The following is a 23845-nucleotide window of genomic DNA, read 5'->3' as shown; positions in this document are numbered from 1 at the left end:
TGCGAGGGTCAAACTAGACACTGCAGATAGACAGTGAATATGGGGGCTGTATATGGATGAAATGGCTGACCCACTCTTTGTTACTGTAGTTCTAACTTTGCAGGACTAATGTGTATTTGAGTAAACAAGATTGAATACAAGCTAAGATTACATTAATGCATTTTTGGTTTTTCAAAAACAGTAAAAATTATTTTTTATCCTAGAATGGCCAGCCCAGATACTGTTGATAGGCAGTGGGCATTGAAGCTGTATGTGGATGAAATGACTGACCGAATTTTTATTTTTTGTAATTCTGAATTTGCAAAACTAATGTCAATTTTGTGAAGAAAGACAGAAGACGAGTTGTGACTACTTTTTTTTTTGCAAAAAAAAATACATCAATGAAACTATTATTTTTAATCCTGTCAGGGTCAAAGTAGATACTTTAGGTCGAATATAAGCATGGAGGTGGTTTGTAAATGAAATGATTGTCCCTTGTGTTTTATTGTTTTAGTTCTGACTTTCAGAGAGTAAAGTGTATTTGGATAAAACAATAACAAACACTTCAGCAATAAATACGAAAAATAAAAAAAATACATAAAAATAAGAGGCAACAACAACAAAAAGATGCTGTACATTAACCTTTTACTGGTGCTTCTGGTACCTCAGCCAAACTGACTTCAGGGAATAACTTCTACACCATCATACAGCCTTTATAAATATAAACAATTTGCACCTTGTGATTAAATAATTGAAATCAATACGATAATTTCACTATCCCCATGCAACAAAATAAAAACACCTGCAAGACTAACCCCATCCCAGTCAAAACAGTAGCATAACATTTTCAAACAGCATCTAAACTTTAAAATTACACATTAAAATTTAAATCTAAATTCATACCATTAGGTTGTAAAGTTCTATAATTAATAATAGAACTAGTTTCCATTTCTAGTAAAGTATGTGCAAAATCACTTCCCCTATTATTATGGGGTTTAGCTAAGACACTAAAGAAAAAAGTAGTTCAAATCCCACATGCAATTAATGGAAATGTTGAGCAACAGGACTGTCTAAGTTGCAGTTTCTAATATTCCCCAAATGCTCCAAAATCCTCTTTTTAACCTCCTCTTAGTTTGCCCTACATATTCCTCTTAATAGGTGTATATCCACATCCTATGATGTATATAACTCCACAAGAACGGCAATCAGCCCGATCAAAGGCTGTATACCTTCTTCCATTAATTTTGCTGCCAGTTAAATGTTTAATTATTCCACAGACTTTACACCTCCCACAGGGAAAAGGGCTCAAGTGGCTCCCCCCTCACTTGTGGCTTCCTTAAATTCAAAATTTCTTTTAAGTTTAAAAACCTCCCATATGAACAACTTATTATTTTGTGAAAAATCTTACCTATCATCTCATCCTGACAAATTATGGGCCATAAATTAACCACCATTGGCAAGTATAATTTGGGGATTCCAGTCCTTGGGGCATTAAGTTTTGTCCTGTGATAGTGGAAGCATTATTTTTTGCACAAATGAAATGGGATATTTGTTGATTCAGCCCAAAGTAAGTGCTTCTGGTTTATATTTGATACTGCACGATGACATTAAAGTAGATATTGTGTTACATTTCTCTGTGATATTTTACAGTGATAGAATTTGTTTTCATAACAGCATACAGTTGAACTGAGGTATTCATAAATTCATAGACTGTTATAAGGCTAATAACCTAGGGTGCCTTTCTAAGCCGATCTAAATGTTTCCCAAAAGAATAATGCTGTCCTGCATCCTAACAGGACATTGAGGACCAGGCATTCATAAGCTACCTCTGTCCAAGAGACATGGATGCTAGGCCTGGTGCAAATTTCCTATTCCCCATCCACTGGTCTAGGTTGTGCTTAAACTGGATAATACACAAACTCAGGTTCACATGAATGGGTCGCCTGTTCCATTGAAAGGACAGTCTCTGGGACACATATCTGTCTCTCCAGCATGTTCTGTTTAAGTCAGAGACAACATTCAGGACCTTATAGCTTGTAATTCTAGTACTGTTTGACTTAGGAATATATAGGGGATTCATAAGTGTGGGGTTTGTGGATGCCTTGTAAGCCAGGCATATAGCACCCCTCAGCAACCTACAGGAGACTATGTAGAGGGAAAGGGAAGGGCTTTAAAAAACTCACTGCATACAAAAATAACTAACTCTCAAGATGCCAAAACTACTCTTGCTAAACTTAACAAGTGACTCAGGACCCTGACCAAATTAATCAAATCAAGATACAAGATAAAAATGGACACAGATTTGAAAGCTAACTATAAAACATTTTTTAAATGTGTTAGAAATCTCAGAAATAATGTCCAGCACTCCACAGAGCTAAACGTAAAGGATATCATATACTCAGACCCAGAGGATATATTCAATCTACTACAGGACACATTTAGGTAAACTTCACCCTCCTTTCCCCTCCTATATTCTCTGATAACATACCTAAATCAAGACCCCCCCCCAAATCTCCCATGAACAAATTCTCATGGTACTATCCAAGGTTGAAAAGTTTTCTCACTAAAAAATCCATGACTTAATAAAAACTGTGCAGACTGCCTTACAGCCTTGTCCCTCCTTCGGGTATCATCCAGGCAATTAAAAGGCAATCTCTGTCTCTTGTATATAGCATCAACAGGTGCTGTCCTGTCAAACCTATTAAACATTCACAAGTCCAGTGCTAGCATGAACACCCATTTAAAGGATCCCAATGTCTTTTGCAATATAAATAGAGCATGTTGTAGAGATAGGTATGTATCACATAGAATACTTCTTCTTTGGAACTGTCTTTCACTCCACATAGAGCAAATATAATTGGACAACTGGAGGGCAAACTGCAAATCCACCTTTGATTTAGCACCCATGTCCCTCATGGATAGGGGAACAAGTAAATATCTAAACATATCCTTGCTCTGCCTCACTCTGGGTTATGTATGCAAAATATAAGGACAAAAAAAAACTACCCTTGGAATGTAAGGCTAGACTTCTTAGGATCCGCACAGATCAATAACCTAATTAGCATCTTTGAACCTTTGAAGTACCTCAAGTAAGTTGTTTTTACAGAAACAAAGATTTGCTGGAGAAATCATACCCACAACTAAAGCAAAGGACTGTACTTCACTTTTGGCGGTTGTTTCTGTTGTTACATGTAATATTAAGGTACCTCAGATAAAAAAATATTGCTTTACTCAACAATTAGAGACAATTTAGGCAAAGTTTTTTCTTAAAGATCTGAGGATATTTACCATGTTTCCTGTTTTTTCAGAGGACGTAACTGCACAAATTGGAACTGCTCTGTGTATAGACTGACAGGTGGTAACCCCATGTTTATTCTGTGAATTACAGGAAAAAACAGAATTGACAAATCATTGTTGTATAAAGTATATTACTTGTAATCATTAACAAACTACATTTTGTTATGGAATTTCCCCTCCTCCAGTTATTTCAAACACATGCAAAAAAAAAAAAAAAAAAAAAAAGCAACTTCCTTAGCAAGGACACTCCCTTTTCTGAAATGTTAAATACTCAGCTTCTTCATTGTGAAGCTGACTGGTTCTGCAATACATTCTGTCACACATTCAGAAGGAGTGTGTTCCTTACTGAGTACACAAACTGTTGAGACAACAGGTTTTTTTTCAATCTTTCAACAAAGGAGAATTATGTTTTTTTCACTGAGATTCCTTGTACTTCTCGCAGGGTAAGGACAATTATATTTACTCTTTGTGGTGAGGAAGAGAATGTTTTTTTTTTCTGTTAATATTTTGGTTTTAATTGTTTATGAACTTGTAACACTGCTACAGCAAGAGGAATCCTTAATCAGCAATCAATAATATCATTGCTATTGCTGCCTCTACTAATTCAGAAAAGTATAATAAGTGCAGAGAGACAAAACATGGAAATTTACTCTAGGTGGAAAGTTCTTAACCTTAAGGATTAGTCATAATGCTAGAGCAGCTGTGGAGAAAAGAATACAAATCACTCACAAAATTGATAGACTAGAATAATTTGCATGAGTATGAATTTATGAGGATTATGAAATCTATGAATATAATGCCTGACAGAAGAAGTTTAGATTGTTAGACCAAGTATTTCTGATGCCATTTGAATTGCAGTAAATCCATCAGTAATGGGTCAGAGGATATCCTGTATGCCAGACACAGGTCACCTCTTAGCAGTCTGTAGGATACAGACTATAATGACAGGGTTTTACTTATTTCAGAAATGCTAATTTTGAGAGTATGTTTCCTCTGTCTTCTACAGAAAAATGCCAGATAAATAATTTCTGCATACATTATTTTGGTGGCAAATATAATATCTTACATGTAGACCGGAAACTGTCTTTGTAACCATTGCAACAGGAAAAGTATAGCCATGTAAGCACCCAAGATAAGAAAAACAGCCTTTTTTCCGTTATAATGTGGTAAATATATTACTTTCTGTTTCACTTTTTGTAAGCCTGGTCTTTCTCTGTACATATCATTTCCAATAAACAGTCAAGAGGATATGCCTTATTCTCACTGATTATTAGTGAGGGAAAAAACCTAGAGAAGAAAATGTTTCTATGATCTGGATTTTAAGTAATGCAGACTTGTGTCTATGCACATGTAAAGTCTGTAAAATATAGAGGGAATGTATTATACTGAGATTCTTTATGATTAAACAACTATTTTTTTCTGTAAATGTTGTATACTGTGGAGTTTTGAATTTTCTACAACCAGATAAGCTGTAAATGCCTTTAGCATATTAAGAGAAAATGTTAATTATATGTTAAGACCATTATGCTCTTACAGAACAATTTAAATGTATAGTAATGATCATTATAAACATGCAAGGACTTTTTAAATATTTGATTTGAATGACTTTTACATCCAGCAGTATGAAGCATCATCTCTCATCAAATAATTTTCTTTCACTTTCTTGCATTATAGTTACCACTGACATTGGTATGGTGTCTTTAAGAAATAGAAAATAATAATTATTTGGACTCAGAAAAGCAAATAAAATGGTTTGAAACTGAATGAATGACTACATAATATATGAATGCAGCAGCATTTATTTTAAAAGAGCTCTACACAAAGTTAGGTTAAAGGCAAAATAATTACGTGGAATATTGAATGAAAGATTTAGGATCAGAGAAACAAACGTTTTATAGGAGGCTGTGATCACCTGGGATCTAATGGTCTGCTTATTTCTATGTATTCAGTATCCTGCTCAACTGTCAGTGAACAAATCCTTTTCCAGCCCCTACCTTTTTCATATAAATATACTTTCCTCTAGCTCACTTGAGCCTGCCATATTATGTCTTCAGACTGCATCCTTTCATTTTTATTCTATTTTTTAAATGTATCTGTTTATTTATATTTTTTGAAAGAGTTTACCCACATGTACACTGTACATTAATTTGATGCACTTGCATGTTTTAAGTTGAACATCTACTTTCCTCATGAATTATATCTCCAGTATAGTGCAGAGTGCTCCCACTGTATGCCACACTAGCTTATAAATCAGCATTAAGTAACCCGTTCATCCATTACATTCATCCATCCACAATCCCTTTATCCCATTTTTGCACTGAGAGTCAGGGTGTCACTTCAACAGTGGCAATCATCTAGAACCAATATTCACAATGATTGTTCTAGCAAGATCAAATTATCAATATATACATAACATTTTAAGCATAACTGCAGTGGTGGTGCTGCGGTAGCATTGTCGCCTCACAGTAAGACGTTGTCCCGTCCGATTCTCAGCTAGAGCGTCTTCTGTGTGGAGATATGCGTGAATGGGTGTGCCTTTGTTGAAGGTTGTGCGTCAGAGCTGGCAATTCGGCATGTAAAAATCTACTGCCAATCATTAGCGGACCGGAGTTCCGCTGTGGCGACCCCTAACCAGGAAAAAGCCGAAAGACACAACAACAACAACATAACATTTTAAGCATAATGTAGCATTTTGCACTAACTACATCCCCATTATGACCTTTGTTTATATCATAACACATTTATAAAGAAACTGCTACCCTGCTTTCAATTAACAGAAATACATTTACATGCCAAAGTTATCATACTACAGAAGAGCTGTACTTGAGATACAGAAATTTAATTCAGGACAGTTAACTTCAAAAGCTTCAAGGAATTTGTACCACAGCTATCATCTGAACAAATACTTCAAATAACCCAGGGTACCTCTACTCAAATGTAGTATGCGTTTGTGGTGCACAAATGAATGTTCCTTGAACAACTGATAGTACAGCTGAAATATATTTATGAAATATGAAATACATTTCTCCCACTTGCAAATAGGTCCACACCCTCCCTATCAGTTTATATATATATATATATATATATATATATATATATATATTTATTATTTAACTAGTGCTCCATCCAATGAAACTCTTACTCTAACTATTAAAGGAGAACCGCACCCACAGACTCAAAACACATGTTTATTTCATTGTGGTTTGGTGTTTCCTACATTTTAACATCACTCTGGGACTATTTACAGGTTTTTAAATATTTTATAGGTAATTTCTAAGTCTGACCACATGAAATCTGGCATCTTGAAGTAATTCTGATTGTTTAGTCTGCCTCTAGGTATCCTGCAATGTAATTCTTATCTGTAAAAAATTACATCAGACAGGCCTCTTTCTTCCTAAAGCTCCTGTCACTGCATTGATTTTACACGCATACACTGCTGTCGTTCAGTCAGTTTTTAATAACATTTCATACTGTTCTGTTCAATAACTACTTAAAACACAAACAGTGCAAATGCCGCAAAACAAACTTTCAAATTACTTTTTACTGCTACTTCTTTTTAGAATGACTAAATTTCAGTCTTTTGCGAAGCCTGAATTATACTACTTTTCATTTCCCATCCCACTTCACACCTAACGTCCCTAGCTGTCAAAGTGCTAAGGGTAATTTGAGCTCTTATCTGCTGTGATTGACAGCTCACAGCAGGAGACTTGACTCATGTACTGTTTTCTTGTTCTAGACTTTACTATTGTGTGGGTAGGGGAAGCACCAGGGAGCTGTAACATCATAGCATGAGTGGGTTTTTAGGAAGGTACTGTTGATGTCAGTTTGGGGAGGGAAATGGTCAGAAAACTATCCATATTCAGTGGCCTTGATGACATCAGCAAATTGGAGACTGCAGCAAAATTTTCTAGGGTGGGACAAAAGTTTTTTGAAAGTGATACCACCACAGTACAGTAAGGTAGTGTTCTAGTGGAGAGAAACAGTCAATTTAAAAAAAAATTAAATGCTGTATTGTTGTATAGCAGGGACAGTAAATAGAGAGAAAAAAGACAGAAGATGAGAGTTTAATAATAGAATTCCATTGCTGTCCTTTAACATATCTTGTACTCCCTTATTGCCTGAAGTCTTCATTGCTGTTGTTGTAAATATTATAGACAGTAGCTCCTCTGGGGATTATTGTTGTTTTTATAATTTATTATGCTTGGAAAATATGTAATGTTAAGTTGTCAATCTCGCCTTCATTCTTGCTGGATGGGTTCGGAGCCAATCCTCGGCTCCGACTCGGCCACTTACTAAAGCTCGAGAACTTATTTTACCGGCTCGAGGCAACCCTATATCCCATGATGCTAAGCGATAACTCCCCAGATCTCGTTTGCCGCTTTCGCTTGCGATGTGCGTATTTTTACCGGCTCCTGGTAAGTCTTTATATTTATAGTGTTCAGTCACCCCTTTGAGTTAATTTTTCACCCAGTTGTCTTTTTTCAATAGTTAGCAACTACCTTTTATCCCTTATATCCCTCCCCCTCCACTCTTAGGTTAGGCCTTAAGCCTGCCCCTTTCCTAATTTTTCTAAGGATCCTGTGGAGTGTTTGGATGTGTCAGTATCCCTTAACATTTTTATTGTTATTTTATAATTTTTTGAGAGTGTGTGTGTGTGTTTTTTTTTCTTACCTTTGTGAACCCTCGAGACTGTTATGTCGAAGGAACCAAAGGAAACTAAGGTCTCAGGCTTTAAGAAGTGTGACTCGTGCTGTCAGAAAATGTCTCTGACAGACGGTCACACTTCTTGTGTTTACTGCCTGGGACCCCTGCACCTGCAGGACTCTTGTTCTGTATGTCATGCATTCAGTCCAAGAGTCCTGCAGGAGCGCAGGAACAAACTTATACTGAGGGGCTTGTTAAAGCCCGAGGGCTACCCGACTAAGTCTGTGTCGGGGAGGCCCTCGAAAAAAGCAAAACCGTTGGCTCCAAGTACTAAGCCTTCGGCTGCTGCCTCCTTGTCTGTGCTTAGATCGGCTCCGGCTGGAGCCAATCTCTTTGAGTCACAGGTTCCGGTCTCAGCACCACTCGGTGCCGATACCTCTGAGCCCATGCTTTCACTGTCGGCTCCGGCCGGAGCTGACATGTCCTCGGCTTCGTTGGCTCCATCCAAGAAGAGGTCAAGATCCCCTTCATTGGAGTCCATCCATTCGACTCAGAGATCTCCCCTGCTCTCGGAGCCGATCTTCTCGGTCATCCAGACTTTCAGATCATGACCTAGAGAGAGTGGTAAGTAGGCTGTTAAAGTCTCAGGCATTGGCCCAGATGATCTCTAGCCCATCTCATCAGACGGTAGCTATTACGACTCCACCTATATTTCCTCCTTCGACTCTCCCTCAGAGTTCAGAGCCGGAGCTCCTCCTCGGAGCCGTGACTGTTGTGGTGTCAGAGCCGATACCTCCCCCTTCGGCTCCTTCATCTTCTGCTCTGATCTCCTCCTTGATACCTTCATTGGACGGATCCAGGTGCCTGATCTCTCTCGTCGGCTCCGAGGGGGCGAGTGGCATCAAACCATTGTCCGACCCCGTTCTCCCTCTCGGAGCATCAGCGCTGGTGAGCTCGGCCCCATCGGCCTCGGAGCCTTCCCTGTCGGTGCGGCCTGGGGTTCCTACCTCTTCGGAGCGGGGGCCCTCTGGCCTTTCTGATAGGGGAGCCTTCGAGGTGATGAGGAGCGTACTAACCCCAAGGCTTAGTCAATGGTCAGCTCCATCAGCTCCTCCCACTACAGTGCCTGCTGATGTCTCTTCCCACTCTCTTGCTCCCGGACCCAGAGATCCAACACCTCAGGTTTCCCCACTGGGAATTTCTTCCTCTTCCGAGGCTGCTCCTGACCTGTCAGCGGAGCCTCCGCATAAGAGGACATGTAAGAGGAAGCATGTGGACTCCCCTGAGTCCATTACATCTGACACCGACTTGGATGAGTCGGAGGGATCCCCAAAGTCCCCCTCTGAGGATGTCTCTTTCTCTGACATCCTAGAAATCCTAAAGCAGAAGGGGAACTGGTCTTCCCTTAATCCTTCCGAGGATGAGTCGGTGTACCTGGAGGCATTTGGTTCTCGGCCCTCCACCTCCTGGGTGTCTCCGCCTTTCGACCCCCTTATGGAAGTAGTGGCTTGGAAGGCGTGGTCGGCCCCAGATTCAGTGGAACCCACCCCTCGGAGGCCATCTAAATTCATCACAGCACCAGTTGACAAGCAATTCCTAACAAAAGGTATACCAGCGGATGCCATGGTGGTGGCTGCAGCCACCAAGAAGGAACTAGCTGATCCTTCAGTACCTATCCATCCTCCTAATAAGGATTCTAGGACCATGGATAGGTACGGTAAGCGGATGTTTTCTTCAGCGACCTTTGCCATGCAGTCGCTGAATTCCTTGTGTCACTTCACCTGCCTTCAGAGAGATATTCTTAAAGAGTTGGGAGAAGTCTTACAGGATCCATCAGCTGCTGGTTCCCAGGATAAAATAAACTCACAGCTTGGAACCCTGAACTCGATTGTTAACTCCTCCATGTGTCTAATTTCATATGCAGCCGATGGAGCGAGTAGGGCTGTGGGCACAGGAGTGGCCTTAAGGCGTCATGCCTAGATGGGGCTGTGTAATTTCGTGGACCCTTTCAAGGCGTCCTTCACAAATTCCCCTTTTGATGGTTCGGCTTTGTTCAGACCTCAAGTGAAAGACACCTTGACCAGATGCGAACAAGATGGCAAGACTCTTTCTGCTGTAGGAGTCCATTTCTCCACCCCTTCAAGACCATACCCTTAGGGTCAGAAGGGTGGGAAAATGTGGTTCCGCAAATCTCAAGGAGTCACGCCTGATGCAAGAGGTCAGTTTACCCCCAGAGGCAGAGGGAGTAACAACAACAGATGCCACCCTAGGGGCAGAGGGGGTCCGCAGAACTAGGGTAGCAGGGAGCCTCTCTCTGACAAACCCTTCCAGCATCCCTGAGATGTTGCCCGATTGTCCACTTCAGAGGCAGTTGGGGGAAGATTGTCGCTGTACCCAATAGCCTGGCTTTCCCTTACTCAAGACAAATGGGTACAGTCGATCATATCCGAGGGTTACAAAATTCCCTTTATCCAAACCCCAATTCAGCAAAAGGGAACCCTTCCAGACGTTCCACCCGGTCTAAGGGAACTAGCAGTATCAGAAATATCAAAACTGCTAGCAAAAAGAGACATCCAGCCAGTCCCAGCAGACCAACTAGGATCCGGAATCTACTCAAGGTTCTTTTTGGTACCGAAAAAGACAGGGGACTGGAGACCAATATTAGATCTCAGCAAACTAAACAAGTTTGTAAAGAGAACAAGATTCCGGATGGTCATGCTACAGTCCATTCTGCCCTTTCTGGGCAAGGACAATTGGATGTGCTCCATGGACCTTCAGGATGTGTACTATCACATCAAAATTCACAGGCACTCCAGAAGGTTTCTCTGCTTTCGGCTGGGGGCCAGTCACTACCAGTTCAGAGCCCTGCCCTTTGGTCTCACTACAGCCCTCAGAGTGTTCACCAAATGTATGGCAGCAGTTACGGCTCACCTGAGATGGCAAGGATTCCAGGTGTTTCCATATCTAGACGACTGGCTCCTCACTGCCACCACCAGGCATCAACTTCTCCAAGCCAGCGCTTACACCATTCGCATTTGCAGAGGGCTAGGAATTTCTATAAATTTCGAAAAGTCTGCCTTGTCACCTTGTCAGTCTATTACCTTTATAGGCGCCAACTTGAACACCGTACAACTTTCAGCAAAGTTAACAGATCAAAGGGTCTTAGATATTCAAAACCATGTCCATGTTCTTCTTCAGAGCGACAAAATTCAGGCCAGGTATGTCCTGAAAGTATTGGGTCTTATGGCGGCCACCATAACACTTCTTCCCCTTGCACGTTTTTACATGCGTCTTCTACAGTGGATGCTTTTCGCCCAATGGTCGTTTCAGCAACTCCCCATGCACCACAAGATCATGATAAGTCCAACTTGCAAAAGTCATCTGTCCTGGTGGATATTGTCCCCTCAAGTCCATCAAGGCAGACCCTTCATTCTTCCTCTCCCGGTCGCCACGGTGACATCGGACGCCTCCCTGATCGGGTGGGGTGGGGGGGCATTTTCAGGGCAGGATGGTCCATGGCACTTGGCAACCTTTTGAATGCCACCTGCACATAAATGTCCTAGAGATGAGAGCAGTGCTTTTAATGTTGCAAGCCCTCCACGACTCTCTTCCCCTAGGAACTATTGCAATCCAAACGGACAATATGTCCGTAGTGTGGTATATCAACAAGCAAGGTGGAACCAAGTCCTATCCCCTGTGTCAAGAGGCACTCAGACTTTGGCAATGGGCGATCTCCTCTCAGCAGTTTCTGATAGCAATGCATATCCCCGGGAAGTCCAACATCATAGCGGACAGGTTGAGCAGAGCTATACTCATGCCACACGAGTGGTCTCTCAAACAATCTGTAGCGGAAGAGATTTTTCAGAAGTGGGGCCTTCCTTGCTGCGATCCTTTTGCTACACCCCAAAACAGCAAATGCCCCGACTTCTTCACCCTCTTCCCCCTACCAGGCCATACCCTCAGAGACGCTCTAGTCCAAGATTGGCCTCGGGGACTTCCCTATGTCTTTCCACCCTTTCCTCTAATCCCACAAGTAATTCAGAAAGCAACCACTTTGAGAGTCAAGTTGATTCTCATTGCCCCTTATTGGCCTCGACAGATATGGTTTCCGTTCCTACATCATTATCTTTTGGTACAGCCTTGGCATCTGGACCCAGCTCCAGATCTTTTGACCCATCAGTCGGGGCAGCTGCACCAATCCCTACATTCTCTCAACCTCACTGCTTGGTTGCTCCACTTCCGTCCTTAGCCAGGCTTCCTATGATTTCTAATCCCATCCGGGATATCATAGTAGCTTCCCTTAAATCTTCCACCAGAAGGATTTACACTAGTAAATGGAAACGTTTCTCCTTCTGGGCAAAGGCAAGGAATATAGATCCCTTTTTACTGCCCCAATTCATTCAGTCTTAGACTTCCTAGCCGAAATTTGTCATTCAGGGTCTTCTGCCTCTAAAGTAAAGGTTTAGTTGGCAGCCATATCGAATTTTCATACAGGCTTATCGGACCACAACGTCATGCCCAATAAGCTTTGCAAAGCTTTCCTTAAAGGTGCATATTTACTTAAGCCTACGATCAAAGACCCTCCACCTCAGTGGGATCTTAATTTAGTCTTAACATCCTTGATTCTTCCCCCCTTTGAACCTGCGGTCTCCTGTTCATTGAAATTTCTTTCCTGGAAGACACTCTTCCTAGTCGCCATTACTTCTGCTAGGAGAGTATCTGGGCTTCACGCCCTCTGCATTCATCCTCCCTACTTAATCTTCTATAAAGACAGAGTTTCTCTAAGGACTAATCCATCCTTCTTACCCAAGGTGGCTTCGCAGACAAATTTAAATCAATCAATTGATCTCCCATTTTTTTTCCCAAACTATACTAATAGAGCGAAGCAAAAGCTATATTATCTAGATGTTCACCGCCAGCTCCGATACTATTTAGATAGAACCAAACAAATAAGGAAGTCTGATCAACTGTTTTTATCGTACGCAGAAAATAAGAAAGGCCTTCCTGTTTCCAAGGTAACCCTATCTAGGTGGCTGTCTTCTGTGATTACATCTATTTATCAACTCAGAGGCAGGGAATTAACTTCTAAGCCAAAAGCCCATTCAACTAGAGCACTAGCTACATCTACAGCTTTTCAAGCTAGACTACCAATAGACACTATCTGTGCGGCAGCCACATGGGCCTCTCCTCATACCTTTGTTTCGCATTACAAATTGGACATGGCCTCCAGGGACAGAGCAACTTTTGGTTCCACCATTCTTAAGAGTCTGTTCCAATAAGCCACCCAGGATGAAGGTGCTAGGGACGCAGTCCCATCCAGCAAGAATGAAGGCGAGATTGACAACTTAACATTGATAAGTTATGTACCTACCATAACGTTCCATGTTAGTGGTCTTCTCTCGCCTTCTTTCTTGCATCCCGCTCACCATCCCCCTAGCCTGGACAGACCGAGACGATCTTCCCTTCCTTGAAGGGTCCTTTTATTCCCTTGTTCACCATCTAGGTGTCCGAGGATATATATAGTGTAGATAATTATCTTTGGGGGTTTTATGCCTCTTCCTACTCCTTCCAGTTGGAGGATTTTGTTTTATTGGCCTATGCTAGGTTTTTCAGCTTCCAAACGAGATCTGGGGAGTTATCGCCTAACATCGTGGGATATAGGGTTGCCTCAAGCCGGTAAAATAAGCTCTCAAGCTTTAGTAAGTGGCCGAGTCAGAGCCGAGGATCGGCTCTGAACCCATCCAGCAAGAAAGAAGGCGAGAGAAGACAACTAACATGGAACGTTATGGTAGGTACATAACTTCTCATTTAGTTGTTCTTGAAGCAATGTTTGTTCTAACTAAAACATGTTATGTTTGCTATACCTGAAGTATTTTTTGCTCAGTGACATTGTTTGCAGCTAAAACTTTCTGGTTATAATTCTGACTGTAACCTGAAATGTTTAATCTGGGCAGAAACTTTGATAATTGTTCCACTCTGATTGCCAAAATAAAAATAAAAAGAAACTAACTAAATAAATACATAAGTAAATAGTTTTACCATTTTCATAATCTTCTAAAGGTGATTAGTTTAATGTATATTGTTTGCAAATCCCATGATTCTTATAGCTATGTTTTCTGGATGCCTTTTGGGACTGTGACTTTGTCAAAGTAGAGGGCTGGCAAGTCTCTGTTAGAGCTGGTATAGGGCACTGCCTACAGATTACAGTTCTACAGGAGTCATCAATGCTTATTTGAGGAATGATGACATTGCCTTCTTGGGTATGCTTGAGGCTAGGATTCATAATCAAGGTGGGCAAGGTGCTCTGTGTACTAAGCAAGTCTTTTTTGACTTAGAGTTAGGTTGCTGATCAGGAATGTAGCATGTCACTACTAATCACAATGCTTTAGAATCATATTTAAATGCAGTAGTCAGGAAGCAGGGCCTGTGCTAATGAAGCCTCTTACACAGCGCAGTGCGCTGCTCTGTAGAGACACATGCATAATACCGATATTAGTCATGCTTGGACCATGCAAGTCATCCAAAAGAGTAGTGCAGAAAATGTGAGGTGTATGCCATTATTTTCAATATACACCTTTACATTTCAGTGGGAGATAATTGGCTCACCCTTTCCAAAATGGGAAAACAGGTAAAGTGGTGCTGTATATGTACAAGTGTATGTCCATATGAGTCGGTGCAGGGATTGTGTGTGTGGCTCAGTGCGTGTCTGCGCATACATACTACTGTTACTGTCATGTGTGTGTGTGTGTGTGTGTGTGTGTGTGTGTGTGTGTGTGTGTGTGTGTGTGTATAGAGAAAGAATTGTTGTGTAAAATCTTGCCATAACCATAGATGTCCTTCTCATCTATGTGTTGCAGTATTTATAGCATGAGGGAGTCTGCTGCTGGCTGAGTTGTATGTTCAACCAGTATACAAAAGTCTAACACTACTGTAGGGCATTGTGTGATGTCGCACACAGTTCAGGTCCTACTTTTGTCATAAAATGACGTCGGGTATAAAGCGGAAATGAGCAAGTACCAAGCCTCAGAACTGAATGCCGTAAGAAGAGCACCAGACTGAACAAAGGTGAGGAAACAAACCACCAGCAAACAGGCAAGCATCAGGGGGGAAGGGGAGGATACTACAAAATATAGAAGAGAAGGACATCTATGGTTATAGTAAGATTTTACACAACAGTTCTATATCCTTCTTTTCATATGTTGCAGTATTCATAACATGAGGGAGAATACCAAAGCTCATGCAGAGGAAGAGCTGGGCAGAGGGGTCAAAAGCACTCTGTACAAACCCCTGAAGAATAGTCCTTGCAAAACCAGCTCTAGACCTGCAAATTCCATCCAACTTATCGTGTTTTGTGAAAGTGTGTACAGAGGACCAGGTAGCTGCTTCTAATGTAAAGCAGGTGTCTAGACCCTTGAAAAAGGCACCAGAAGAGGACACATCTCTGGTGGAATGTGCCTTAACTGGGGAAAGAAGAGTTTTCCTATGGGACACACAGCAAAAGGAAATGGTTTTGGAAACAGTCTGCTTGGAAACAGGCCTTCCCGGGGCTCTTGGATGATAGGAGATAAAAAGATGATCAGATTTCCTAATGGGTTTGTTTTTGTCCAAATAAAATCTGAGTTGTCTATGCACATGTAAAGTGTGTAAAATCATCTCACTAGAGGACTGCAGAGAAGGGAAAAAGGTGGGAAGATTAATGGACTGACTGAGTTACAACTCATTTACCACCTTGGGCATAAAAGAGGGATTAGTGTGTAAGGAAACCCTATCCTTGTGGAAAACAGTAAAGGAGGAACAAGTCATCAGTGCCACTTCAGGGCACCTGAAAGAAGAAAAGGTTTGAAGATTTGTAGAGCAAAAATCAGGGCTCTCATCTCTTTTATATTTGTGCGTTCCCTGTTTTGGGAGGGGCATCACATGTCTTTTACCTTCCATAAAGCCAGGGTTGCTCCCTATCCCAAGTCTGAAGCATCCATGTACAGCTCCTGATTGGGAAGGGTTGGCTGTAAAGGTAAGCCTGGATTCCAGGAAACATGCTGAATCCAGCAGTTTAGTTCCTTTTTCAAGCAAGGGAGAAGGGGGATCACAAATTCCAGTGGATGGGAGTATTGCTCCCAAACTGACCTCAGGTACTACTGGAATTTCCTCATGTGCAACTTGGGTAGTGGTAGCATGGGAATAGTGGATGCCATGAAGCCCAACAGGTGGAAAAATTCCCTGGCAGTCAGGGATGGAAGGAACAAGAGGGCCTGGAAGTAGGTGATGAGAAACAGAACCTTTTCAGGTGGCAAAGAAGCCAACATCCTGTCTGTCTGGATTCTGCATCCTAGGAAGACATGGTCTTGTGAAGGAACCAGGGTAGATTTTTGGTAGTTGATAGTGAATCCTAGACCCTCCAACAGCAACACCATGAAGAGTAGATTATCTTGGAGGGTGTCTGGATCCTGAGCCTGGAGAAGATGATCATCCAGGTATGTGAACATTTGGATACCCCTTAGTCTACAAAAGGCTATGACAGGAGCTAAGCATTTTTTGAAGACCCTTGGGACTGTAGACAATACAAAAGGCAAGGCAGAGAATTGAAAATATGAGAAAGCAACAGCAAAGTGAAGCTACTACCTGAAACAAGGGTGAATGGGAATGTGGAGGTAAGCATCCTTGATGTCCAGAGACAACATGTAGGCCTGAAGAAGGATGAGGAGAAGAAGAATGGACAAGGATAGCATGTAAAAGATGGGAATCTTCAGGAATGTATTTAGGTGGGATAAGTCTAATATGGGCCTCCAAGGACCATCCTTCCTGGGGACCAGGAACATCCTGAAATAGGACCCTTTCCCTACTTGAGAAGGTGGCACCTCCTGAATGGTGTTCTGAGAAAGAAGACTGAAAATGACTTGGGGAAAGAAATCCACCTGCTCCTTTGGGGGTTGTAGTATACGCCTGAAGGAAGGTGGAGCTTCCCACACCATGAAGTATCCTTGAAGGATAATGGAAAGGACCCAAGAATCCTGTGTGATCTGTTTCCAAGCAGGGAGAGAAGGGAAAGGTGAAAGGAAATAGGAGTCTGGCTGTCATGGACAGGTAGACACACTACCTGGCTTAACCTGAAAGGGCTACTTCTGAGCAGCCAGAGTAGATGTGGAAGATTTGGATGAAAATCACTTCCTAGTATATCTTTCACCCTTGGAAGACTGGGGCCTAAAAAGTTTCCTAACAAAGGGTGTTTTAGAAGGGTAGTTCCTCTGAAATCTTGGAACTGGGGAAACAAAAATGTGCATAAGGTGTTGCAGCTCTTTTCCCTGTTCTTGTAATGACGTGAAGAGTTCTGCAGCAGAGGTACCAAACAATGCCTTGTTGTCCAGGAGGCATCCATGATTTTAGCCTTTATATCATCTGGCAAGGGCTGTAGTCTGAGCCATGAGTACATCCTGAGAACTGACCCAGAAGCAGCTGCTCTGACTGATGCCTCCACAGCAGTGTAGCTAAACTTAATGGAATGGAGTGTACCTTGAGCAGAAGAGTTTAGAATGGATGATAACTGAGCCTTCATAGGAGAATCTAGAAGGTCTGAAAGTAAATTACAAGCATCTAAGAGAAGGGCCAAGGAATATTTAGCCATATGGATTTGGTAATTTATGGCCCTGAATGCCAGAGTTTCAGAAGTATAAACTTTCTTCCCCAGCCTCTCCATAACTTTACTCTCCTTGTCTGATGGGAGAAGGGAAGTGGAGGGCAACATCTTGGAGGCCTTATCAGCAGACACATAAGTTGTGGCAGGGTCTGCATTGGACATTTAAACAGGAATTTAGAATCATCTGGCACCTTATAGAACCTGTCTGGCCTTTTAGGGGTAGGAGACAGAGTCAGGGCACTTAGAGGTTTCTGAGAAAGCATCTAAAAAGGCTGGCAGAAGAGGGGATAGGGGATATGGCATATGGGGAAGGGAATCCATCTGCACAAGTCAAATACCTTTTTTGGATGTCTGACACCTGAGAACAATCCTATTTAAAGAACTCCTACATTTTATCAATGGTTTCCCCAAAGGAAATATCCTCTCCTGGGGAATCTGTGCCATTTGATTCCTCTTCTAGGGAAGCATATCCAAAAGGTGATGAAATTTGGGCGGAATATGATGAAGACTCAACCCAAATGAATAATCAACATTTGATGAAACCTCTACAGAAATTCCCTCATGTGGAATAGAAGGAGAAAAGGAAGGAGAAGGGAGAGAGAGACCTGAAGATTGCCTCAGGGCCATGAAAGCATTGAAGAACACTTGGTAGAAGCCTTGACAATCAATAGGCTGTTCTTGGGAAGCAGCAGATGCGTGCTAAGTTTTCAGCTTCTTCTTTTGTGGAACATCCATGCGGTGGAAGGATGAGGGGCCCAACGTCGGCCTACACTCTACAATATTAGTATGGACATCCTTTTGAACAATGATTTGCACAATGCCATGTGGGCCTACAGTAACAATGAGCCTGGGTTCCCTCCTTACATCCAGAGTGGATGCCTGTATATCCCCCGAGGACATGAAAATAGGGGTGGGAGGTTAGCATAATGGTTAAGGGATTTACCTTACAAACATGAGGTGCAGGGTTTGATTCTCACATGGGGTAATTGGCTAGGCTGAAAATGGCCCACAAGGGCAGTTAGCTTAGTACTAATCTATGAACCTATAATAGGATCCTTCATGGCTTCCACACTGGTACATGTGGAAGGTTCGCCTACAGACTCCGAGACAGTCTCCAGGCCAACATTGTCCTTGGGAGAGATGTCCAGATTTGGGGAGCAGCGGGTAAGTCAGATCTAGATTTCTTGGCCTTATTCATTAGTGGCTCACCTGAAGGACCTGACATACCTTTCATATTGCATGCTAGGCACATAAGTTGCTGGTTTGCTAGGTACAAATTAAGGGAAGCTAAATGACTACACAGGGTTTTAGGGACAAAGGCAAATTGAGCAAGAGGTATGGTCATGGTCTGGGTCTATGTAAAAGAAACAAAGGTTGTGGGAGACTTTATGTGGAATTTGCCTTCCACACTGACACTTGCCCTTCCTAGCTGACATGTAACCTCAATGATAACAGTAGCAAGTAAACAGATAAGAAAAAAAAACATTGGGTCACTTATCTGATTGGAATCTGCAACTACTCTGATGAGCAATGACTGGAGAAGACAATCTGACTGGTGGCAGAAATGTTCTGAGGCTTGGTACATGCTGACATCCACTTTATACCCAATGCCATTTTATGACCAACGTAGGACTCGAACTGTGCGCGACGTAGCATGTACTCTACAGTAACATTAGACTTTTGTATACTGGCCAGGAGTACAAGTCAACCGGTGGTGGACTCCCTCATCTTATGAATACTGCAAAATATGAATAAAAGGACATTGACCCTTGACTGATGTTACCGTGGCTGCTATGATCATGGATCAGACAGTGAAGGTACTGAATGTATGTATGTATGTTTGTTTGTATATATACCTCTATTTGCCCGTGTGTGTGTGTGTGTGTGTGTGTGTGTGTGTGTGTGTGTGTGTGTGTGCCCTGAATGCAACCAGTGGGTGACACAGGAGACTTGCCATCCAGTAGACCTATATTTTTGGTGCAGGTTATTTCTAGCTCCCTCATAGCTGATCGTCAGCTGCTACCAATGCCTTTCCCTGATCACAAAATCTAAAGAACACTAATACCTTTCCCAAACTTACTCCAACAACAATGAAAAGACTGCTGTGTCTGAGGGTAGCATCATTCTGCTCCTGAAGTAACATTTTTCCTGTTACTCCTCATCACTGCTTCTAGCCAGTAACATCCTAGGGGGTGGGTATACAACGGCCATGACTATTGTACACATTTTTACACTCTGCACTTGTTTCCCCAATATCCACCAAAATTAGACTGAATAATTGTGCCCTGAGCATATGTGCCTCCTTACTCTCCCCAGGATGTATGCAACCATCATGTCTGCCTGTGCTGTCAAGTACCTTGGCCACTATTTAAACTCAGGTCACCTGGTCTGTAATTAGTGCTTTATCCCTCTACCACCCTAGTGTCAGATGAAGGATGGATTGGCTATGTTTGTGGGGGGATGAGGGAAGTTTAACAGGTAGAGCAGGGCTGATTATCCCTGCCACACAACAGTATATGTTTGAGGTTGGGGAATTAGCAAATGGATTTAGTAAGATGGTTAGTGAGGGAGGCTTGTTCGAGTCCCATGATTGGCAGGATCGCATGTACCATTGCAAGGGTACTATTTTGCAGTACTGTCTCCTGCACACTCTGTGCATGTGTGTACACATGTGTTGTGTAGACACATGTCTGTAGATAGTTCCCTTTCATTTCTTTATGTGAGGCATTGCAGAAGATTTGTCGAGACAGAATTCAGCACAGTTTGTTCATGAAAGCCTAGCATGGGGAAAATAGGACTTGGTCCCCTGCATGATAGTGCTAGAAAGGAAGTGTTGTTAAGTTGTATTTGACATATCTATTGCAATTTATTGCAACCTGATGAAGTGTGACTCAGCAGAAAACAAACATTATCCTGTAGATGTGTGTGTGTGCGTGTGTGTGTGTGTGTGTGTGTGTGTGTGTGTGTGTGTGTGTGTGTGTGCGCGCGTGTGCACGTGTTTCTGTGTGAATGTGAGTGTGTGCATATGTGGTGCGGGAATGTGGACATCTGTGTGGTTCCCTAATGCTAATACATACAATGCTTTGTAGAACAGACTGGTGTGGACCTCAGTGGAGTAAGTGCAGAACCACTACAGTTGAACAATTCACAGTCATGCAGATTTTCACTTGACATGTTGTTACAGTGAGACTGTGCCTTACTATGAATCCCTAAATGGTGGAGCAGAGATCATCTTGCTCAGGTGAGCTGCTAACTATGAATCTCAATCTAAAAGGAATGTTTTACCTGTTCAGAACTTCACTGGTAAATTGTTCTTGGACTTTGGCATTAGTCATGAACTGCTCATAACAATCACTATGCTTAAGCACAAGGCTAATCTAAGTGCACCTTATACCAGGTTCTCTGTGTCAAAAGTTTCTTATTGGTCTGTACAGATGCCCAGTTTTTACTGAAAGGTCAAGAAAGCTGCATTTTCAGTAGCCACTGAAGTGGAAGCATGAGTGTGGCAAGAGCTTGGCAATGTAATGAAAAATAACCTTTAGACAGAATGAAAGAGATTTTGACAAAACATTTCTCAGCTTGGTATGGTGTGGACATTGCTAAGACTTTTCTTAGTAAAGGTATGGCAACATTCACCTTGCCTGTTGACTTTACTAGAAGATTGTAGGAAGAATTTGATGAGTTCTTGAACACTATATACATGTTTTTCTTTGTGGATACAATGCCAAAAGTAAGGGGGTATTAGGTAAGGTCACTTTGGCAATTAAGTAGTTCAGATGGGGCAAGGCCATTGCAGTAGATGAGCTCCAGTTATAAATGTGGAAGGTGAATGTTAGTTGGGATGTTGCAGTTACCATTCTTTTTAAACATGCCGTGGAATGCAATGACAGTACTTTGGGACTGGGGAACTTGGGTGCTAGCTTAATTAGCAAAAAGGGGTAGTGGGAAATGTTCCAGTTAAGCACATATCATACTCTTCAGTCTTCCTGGGGAAGCCTAATCCTGGATGATGAAAAGCAGACCATGAAATAAACAAGACTCTGAATCAGGAGGACCAACATGCATTCCATCCTGGTTTGGAGCACTGAATCCACTCTCTGTCTTTACAGCGATCCTCCATTCTTATTGGAGATTTACAGTATGGTCTGCATGTTTTTCTTGACCTGGCAAAAGGCATGTATCTGTGCACTTGGAATGTCATATGGAGGTGCTAAAAAGTATTGTATTCCTGGACTTCTGATACCTTGCAGTTCCATCCCTGTATTTGCAGAATAAGAGTTGTGTCCACATTGTCAGCCTTAATGTAAATATATTCAGGGTGGGTGTGGGATTCTTCCTTGGGTGGTCTTGATCATGACTTTCACAGACAGGATATCATGACATAGATATGGTCTTTGACAATATCCAGTTTAGGAAGATGATGGCAACATCTTTGTTATTTGCATATCGGGTTGTCTTTTTGGCTTTAAGTAAATGTGAGCTGTTGCATTTCCTGCAGAGAAAGAAACAGCTGGGCTGAAAACATCCACCTCCAAATCAAGAAGTGTAAAGTGTTCTCTTCAGGTTGCAGATGGTGGGACTCCAATGGATGGACAGAAGGGTGGATTTTTTTTAATTTACCCAAACTAAGTACATTTAATTCTTCTTGCAGTTATCCACTATTGTTTTACAGGAATGTATGATACCACATGTGACTATGCAGGAGCAACACCACAAAGAGAAAGCAGAATTCAAGTAAGCAGTAAGGGACAATAAACCAGAAGGGACAGGCAGACAGTGAAAGGGGCAGCATAGTCGAGATGGTTTGCAGGAAGAATACAGAAAGGAAGGGAAGGGAAGGTAAAATTATCAGGTGTAGCACACAGGAGGAGGCAATTAATACAAACTTGTGGAGAATGTTGGGTTCTCATATGGAGGAAGGAAGATTACAGACAGAAGGGTATTAGAATGAGGTAGGAAATGAAGGAGATAAGACAGGGCAGAGAATGTGATTTTGGTTACTTAATGTTTACTCACAGGCTCATAGGATCATACACATGCAAGGCGATTGAGTCATGAGGCCATTTACACCTACCCTAATGCTGTACTCCCCCTTCACAGGAAGGCAAAGCAAGCCATTTCAGAAGTAAATTTATGTATATCCATTCAATAATTCAGATTTAATTTGAAGGATACTAGGGAGAGAAGAGGTAGACAGTGCCACAGAAAGTTATACACATACAAAGAAGAAAAACTGATGCAGAATCTAGCAGAGGAACAAAAACAGGTGACTAAGAGCACCGTTGGCCAGTATTGTCATGCAATGCATAAAGTCTAGATAGGAAGATAGGGAGGTGTAAGCAGTGATGTGGAAGTGGAAGGTAGACATTGTTGTTGGCACATAATAGTGGATTTGGAATATGGAGGTGTCTAGGTATGGGTTGTTCTGGAATGACAAAGAAGGGTGGGATCACTGGGATGGAGAACAGTGTCAATGTCAGTGGCTAAACAGGTGGAAAACTTAGCTTTGGTGCTGGAAGATCAGAAGGCTGTGGGTTCTAGTCCCACACTAAGTGACTGTATTGCTGATATTTCAGTGCAGCAATGGTGGGTTCTGCACTCCTGAATGTACCTTTCTTTATATGAGTTAAATCAAGGTCCCATCTGCTTAAGTATGTGGCATCTCAGGTGGGTATAAACGATCCAATTCCACCTATGGAAAAGAGTAGGGGTTCTTTATTTATATTCAAAAAGAAAAGAAAAAAGAACTCTTATTTACAAAATATTTGCATATTTACAAATGTACAAATATATAGATATATAAATATATTTGCAAATATTCATTATTTCCTTTACAATCATACTAAATGTTCATCCCTATTAGACCATCACTCCTTTTTCCATCACCACCATCTGATTTTTCTTAATATTGTTGCTAAAATCCATTAACCATTACACATAAACTTATTTATTCTTTCATTCCATATAACCCATATGACATAAAACATGTTATCAATTCCTTTAACATATTCTTTACGTCTGTTCTTATATCAATGTTTAATCATATTCATGTTTATTTTATCCACCTTTTATAGCTTCAAAATATATTCTTTACATAATTGTCCATACTTTCTCAATTTTACATTTCAAAAACATGTTCCATAGTTATTTCTTCTTGCCAATGTAAACATATTCTATAATTTTCTTTTTATATGGCATATTTCCTTTTACTGGTAATTTATCCATTGCCAGCCTCCACAAAAAATCTTGACATTCTGGTTACATCATTTTTTCTTAGTTTTATAGCTTTAGTTT

At 41.5% G+C, this 23845-nt stretch overlaps 1 protein-coding gene across 1 annotated transcript in view; it reads left to right on the top strand.

The window, feature by feature from the left end:
- Positions 1 to 3562: 3562 nt before the first annotated feature.
- The window catches only part of LOC122811049, an 88457-nt gene continuing 68174 nt past the window's right edge, over positions 3563 to 23845 (top strand). The window contains exon 1 of the mRNA XM_044082591.1: positions 3563 to 3719. Coding sequence (XP_043938526.1) covers positions 3682 to 3719 — 38 coding nt within the window. The 5' untranslated portion in view covers positions 3563 to 3681. The remainder of the gene's footprint in view (positions 3720 to 23845) is intronic.

This window comes from Protopterus annectens, chromosome 9.part0 (genome assembly GCF_019279795.1).
Source record: "Protopterus annectens isolate FY-2018-M chromosome 9.part0, PAN1.0, whole genome shotgun sequence".
NCBI classification, from domain to species: domain Eukaryota; kingdom Metazoa; phylum Chordata; order Ceratodontiformes; family Protopteridae; genus Protopterus; species Protopterus annectens.
Note: the sequence above shows the minus strand (reverse complement) of the source record. Positions and strands in the feature narration are given on the sequence as shown.